Raw genomic sequence first — 5,795 nt, 5'->3', positions numbered from 1 at the left:
CGCTCACCCTTTCGCGAAGACCTGGTATCATATTTGACAGTGATTCATATACACATGCATATGATGTGGTCGAAATAGTATAATGGTCATTTCAAATGAGATTTCTTAAGGTGAGTGAGTGTGGTTTTACGCCGCTTTAAGCAATATTTCAGAAATATCACAGCAGTATTGAGGAGCATCCATTTGATTTGTTTGTGGCTGGGGTTGGTGTCGGGGAATTTTTTTTTCACAATTGTTTTTACTCCAGGTATAGGGTTATTTGGATGGGACTATACTGAATGGTTTCTGTTGCTAGTGTCGGATGTCATTCCGTATAAATATTTTGATACCGATCCGCATCAAACCCTCGGTAGCCCGGACACAACCTTTTCGAAGGAGATGGCGACAAGGTGCAGAACGATACATCCAATTTCTGTCTAATAAATGATATGTGACGCCTTGCATCATTCTCCGGACCCGTGAAGAATCCGGGGTAGAATAGGTCTTCAGCAAACCCATTCTTGCCGTAAAAGGCGACTATGCTTGTCGTAAAAGTCGACTAACGGGATCGGGTGGTCAGGCTCGCTGACTTGGTTGATACATGTCATCGATCCAAATTGCGTGGATCGATGCTCATGATGTCAATCACTGGATTGTCTGGTCCAGACTCGATTATTTACAGACCGCCGTCATATAGCTGGAATTTTGCTGAGTGCGGCGTTAAACAACAGACAAACAAAAACAAACATTATTCTCCAACGACGATAGACTCGATCTTGATCACCCGGTCTTCATATCGTAACACATTACAGTTGTGTCTAGATCCGGATTATTACATCAGAGTCAATTTCCAATCATTAACGACAAGCTCGAACTAATCTGACATAGTCAATCACTATCAGATGTTAATATCGTCAAACGCACGAACGCACGCACGCACGCACGCACGCACGCACGCAAGCACGCACACAGCTTGTTAAACGAGTGAGTGAGTTGGGTTTAACGCCGCTTTTAACATTATTCCAGTTATATCACGGCGTGTCAGCTTAATGTGGGAGGAAAGCCCGAAGTAATGCAGGTCGAAGACGTTTACCACTTCGGTGAAACCCACGAGCACGGATATGGTGCTGACAAACCTAGAAACATAACTGGGGCGAACCGGGATTCGAACCCACAATCATAGGTTTCTGGCATGCCCAAGGGACGCAACTCTGCACAGCGAATCGCGGCTTGTTAAACGAATCGTGCTGTTGTTATATATCCTGAACCTGAACCAGATATAGCAACAACAGGGGGTGCCTGGCAGTATTCCAATGTTATGGTGAGCAAACGAGATATTTCGTGACCTTTACCTTTATGATTGATCTTGAAGTGATGCAGGAAAGATGTCATCACTCATCAAGTGTTCAGTAAATGTGTTACCATACCAAATATTGGGTATTGCGCTTCTTGTTTGAAGGAATATGTATGTATGACTGATTTACTATACTATTGGGGCGGTGGGGTACATGTCATCGGTCCCAATTGCGTGGATCGATGCTCATGATATTAATCACTGGATCGTCTGATCCAGACTCGATTATTTACAGACCGCCGTCATATAGATGGAATATTGCTGAGTGCGGCGTTAAACAACAAACCAACCAACCAGCCACTTCGGTGAAACACATTGCCAACACACGTAGTGATGCAGGTCTCAGACGTTTACCACTTCGGTGAAACACATTGGCAACACACGTAGTGATGCAGGTCTCAGACGTTTACCACTTCGGTGAAACACACGAGCAACACACATAGTGATGCAGGTCTCAGACGTTTACCACTTCGGTGAAACACATTGGCAACACACGTAGTGATGCAGGTCTCAGACGTTTACCACTTCGGTGAAACACATTGGCAACACACATAGTGATGCAGGTCTCAGACGTTTACCACTTCGGTGAAACACATTGGCAACACACGTAGTGATGCAGGTCTCAGGCGTTTACCACTTCGGTGAAACACACGAGCAACACACGTAGTGATGCAGGTCTCAGACGTTTACCACTTCGTCGAAACACACGAGCAACACACGTAGTGATGCAGGTCTCAGACGTTTACCACTTCGGTGAAACACATTGGCAACACACGTAGTGATGCAGGTCTCAGACGTTTACCACTTCGGTGAAACACATTGGCAACACGCGTAGTGATGCAGGTCTCAGACGTTTACCACTTCGGTGAAACACATTTGGCAACACACGTAGTGATGCAGGTCTCAGACGTTTACCACTTCGGTAAAACACGAGCAACACACGCAGTGTTGCAGGTCTCAGACGTTTACCACTTCGGTGAAACACATTGGCAACACACGCAGTGATGCAGGTCTCAGATGTTTACCACTTCGGTGAAACACACGAGCAAGGGCATGGTGTTGACACACCACGAAACGTTATCAGTGGGAACCGGGATTCGAACTCACAATCATAGGTTTCTGGCGTGCCCAAGGGATGCAACTCTGAACAGCGAATTGCTGCGTCTTAGACGACTGGGCCAACCGAGCTCCCTTGTCGAGTGGAGTAGCTAGGTTGGTGACCATGTTCGGCAAGCTTGATTTTTTTTTAGAGTTTCTAGGTCATTGGTCCTGACCCACATTAATACTAGCAAATAGTGCAACATAGAGCACATGGATATGTCGTCAACTAGGGCTGGGACGAGTCCAAGTATACTACCCGGGTACCCATCACCCTATTACCCGACCCTACCCGGATTCCCGCTGTAGATATCTAGAGACCCATTCGAACCGAGTACCCGATTTACCCGTCCCAGCCCTATCGTCAACAGTTTAAAATGTCAGCAATGATAGTTAAATAATAATCACTGAGTACCAAAAACTAACAATCTAATGGAACGAGTGAGTGAGTGAGTGAGTGAGTGAGTGAGTGAGTGAGTGAATGAGTGAGTGAGTGAGTGAGTGAGTGAGTGAGTGAGTGAGTGAGTGAGTGAGTGAGTGAGTGAGTGAGTGAGTGAGTGAGTGAGTGAGGCCACTAGGCAATGAGGGTCCCCATAGCTCTAACCTGTAGTCCAATGTTTCATTGGCAAGCAATACAGGGGCATAGAATACATGTGTCGGTTAACCGCAGCCCTAACATAAAGCTTACACATGCAGCAAGAGAAATAAAGAGGCCAGCATAGATATAAATAAATCATGGGGAAACCCAGTACTTTCACGCGACACTCGAAAGTCGCTTGTAATGTTAAAGTCCGGGTGACCTAAATAAACCGACAGAGTACGCGTAACTACTCACCTGCGCTCATACAACAAGCCTATACATGGGAACTTTAAACATACGTAAACCTTACAGTTTGGAAGAAGGTGTTGAATGTGCCACAAACGCTGTTATCAATGCATATCACTATAGTGATAGCCTAGTTTGACCCATCGTAACACACTTCGGCTCCTCGGTTATTACGACCTCAGCAATGAATTGTTTCTATTAATAGTCACACATATGTTTCGATAGAGTGGGATAGCCCATTCTGATTCTATATACCATGCGACACAGGGGATTTCCCTGATAATATTCCCCACATACAAGGGCTATATAAATCGAAAGAGTATCAATGTCCTCATACCAGTTGTTGTTTTACAGCGCTGTTCGCTTTTCTAGTCTTCCCCACAGATCTCAGCAGGAAAGATGGCAAAATCAGCATATGTATTGGTGTTCACTGTCCTAATGAACGTCTCCTTTGCTTTTGGACTTCCAGCATTAATGCGGAATAGACCTCCGAAACGTAAGTCACTATTACTGTTGAAATATGCTGTCGATGCGCTACGGTCACATTTTGAATTTACAAAGGACCACACGATATGCTTGATCTTGTATTTGTAGTTTGTAGCAAATAGCCGGACCTTCGGCTCAATCTACTTATGGCGAAATAATGGTGTTCCCTTCAAATATATGATTGGAATAGTGTATGTCAATATATGTGGTTCACTTAACATAATTACCTACAAATACATATCCTATAATGTTTTAGCAATGGATTGATTCAGAAAGATGATCACTGCCACATGAGAGAAGTGCTACAGCATTCCCAATCAGATGGCCTCACTGTACTGTAACCCCGTTTGTGACGTCTTCCACTGTTTGACGTTAGCATTGGAATGACGTGGCACATTAGAAATTCAGGAAAATACATAATTAGCATATTAACATACATACATATATATACACGTATCTGTATATATATATATGTGTGTGTGTGTGTGTGTGTGTGTGACAGAGAGAGGGAGTGAGAGAGAGAGAGAGAGAGAGAGGGAGAGAGCGTAGGCATTCGCATGTTTCACCGTATCATTGACACACATAACACCACGCTTAAAATATATATAATGTATGCACTGAGCAGAAGGAATTCATACATTGTTTGGTTTATATTTTGTAGTTGACCACGTCATACATCACCGAAGTCATAGGACAGGAGAGCTGCCAACAGCAGGCTGCCAAGTCTACACTGCAATCCGCCAGTGCCAGACAACACTTCCAGGAGCTACCTGTACAGATGCCAGATGCCAGATTATGAACAACATCTGCAAGGCTGCACTTCCAGTCAGACATGCACCTCCAGTCAGACATGCACCTCCAGTCAGACATGCACCTCCAGTCAGACATGCACCTCCAGTCAGACATTACAGCTGTATGTCCAGCCTTGTAAAGTGTTACGTCAACACCATGGAGACGCTTTTCAACAGTAACAAGAACTACCCTGAAACACCGAATGGTGTGACACAATTCTTAGTTGACCTGGGCAAGTCACAGAATTGTTCACGGAGAGAGACTGGTTGAGGACGGGAGCATGTAACGATGTAAGGGACGAAACCTATATTGCTCTGGGTGATCACTCAAAGAATGGGATTCCTACTGTCCAACCAGCGTATTCAACCGTGAACATTTAGTATCAGTGCTAAATAAATAACATTAAAAATCCACTTCTATGTGAAGCACGTGTGGGTTCAAAATGGAGACAAATATGAGTGAGGGAAGTCACTCTGCGAAGGATAATCACAGAATTCAATCTGTAATACCTTTCCTGAACAGGACTGTGTTTAGAATGCTAGAGACCATTCTCTGTGTCCTGGGCCAGGATATTGCTGGAATGTAGCTGTAGGCGGCGTAAAACTTCATTTACTCCCTTACTCAAAATGATAATTTATAAACTACGTCTTTTGAAATACGGACATTATGAAGAAAACTTCTGCCACCTTTTCTCATTAGAGTGTTCGCCTTCTTCGCCCAGACGAGCAAATTACAATTGTGTGGAGTACCTGTGGTGACAAGGACAATCTCCCTGTGGGTAGCTCGGCGACACGGGTGGCCCAGTCGTCTAAGGTGCCGCGATTCACTGTGCAGAGGTGCGTCCCTTGGGCACGCCAGAAACCTATGATTGTGGGTTCGAGTCCCGATTCGCCCCGATTATGTTTCTAGGTGTGTCATCATCATACCCGTGCTCGTGGGTTTCACCGAAGTGGTAAACGTCAGTGTGTGTGTGTGTGTGTGTGTGTGTGTGTGTGTGTGTGTGTGTGTGTGTGTGTGTGTGTGTGTGTGTGTGTGTGTCTATGTATGTGTACGTGTATACGTTTATCACGTATTTCCATATGTGTAAGGTAATGACAGACAATTCTCATTTGTTTATGTCGTGTACATCCATGTGAAAAATTTGAATCCTATTTTTTTAATTACTTACATTTGATGTACATTTTACACTTTTGCTATGCCATGTGTATTGAAGCAGAATAAAGTAACATCACATTATCCTATGTTGGACTGTTTAGATTC

At 44.3% G+C, this 5,795-nt stretch overlaps 1 protein-coding gene across 1 annotated transcript; it reads left to right on the top strand.

Annotated features, from left to right (window-relative positions):
* The first annotated feature begins 3,491 nt into the window (after positions 1–3,491).
* LOC124121832 lies at positions 3,492–5,446 on the top strand. Its single transcript, XM_046484910.2, has 2 exons — positions 3,492–3,753; positions 4,405–5,446. The coding sequence occupies exons 1-2, from the start codon at positions 3,657–3,659 to the stop codon at positions 4,803–4,805; spliced, it is 498 nt and encodes a 165-aa protein (XP_046340866.2). The 5' UTR covers positions 3,492–3,656; the 3' UTR covers positions 4,806–5,446.
* The last annotated feature ends 349 nt before the right edge of the window (positions 5,447–5,795 follow it).

Source organism: Haliotis rufescens, unplaced genomic scaffold (assembly GCF_023055435.1).
Source record: "Haliotis rufescens isolate VD_foot unplaced genomic scaffold, xgHalRufe1.0.p SCAF_18, whole genome shotgun sequence".
Taxonomy (NCBI): domain Eukaryota; kingdom Metazoa; phylum Mollusca; class Gastropoda; order Lepetellida; family Haliotidae; genus Haliotis; species Haliotis rufescens.
The sequence above is the reverse complement of the archived record's forward strand: the minus strand, read 5'-3'. Positions and strand labels throughout refer to the sequence as shown.

What these genes read in the sequence shown, in the direction of transcription:
- LOC124121832 (XM_046484910.2), top strand. Translation starts at nt 3,657, where the DNA reads ATGGCAAAATCAGCATATGTATTGGTGTTCACTGTCCTAATGAACGTC. An exon ending in GCGGAATAGACCTCCGAAAC is followed by an intron (nt 3,754 to 4,404) that starts GTAAGTCACTAT and finishes TATATTTTGTAG; the next exon opens with TTGACCACGTCATACATCAC.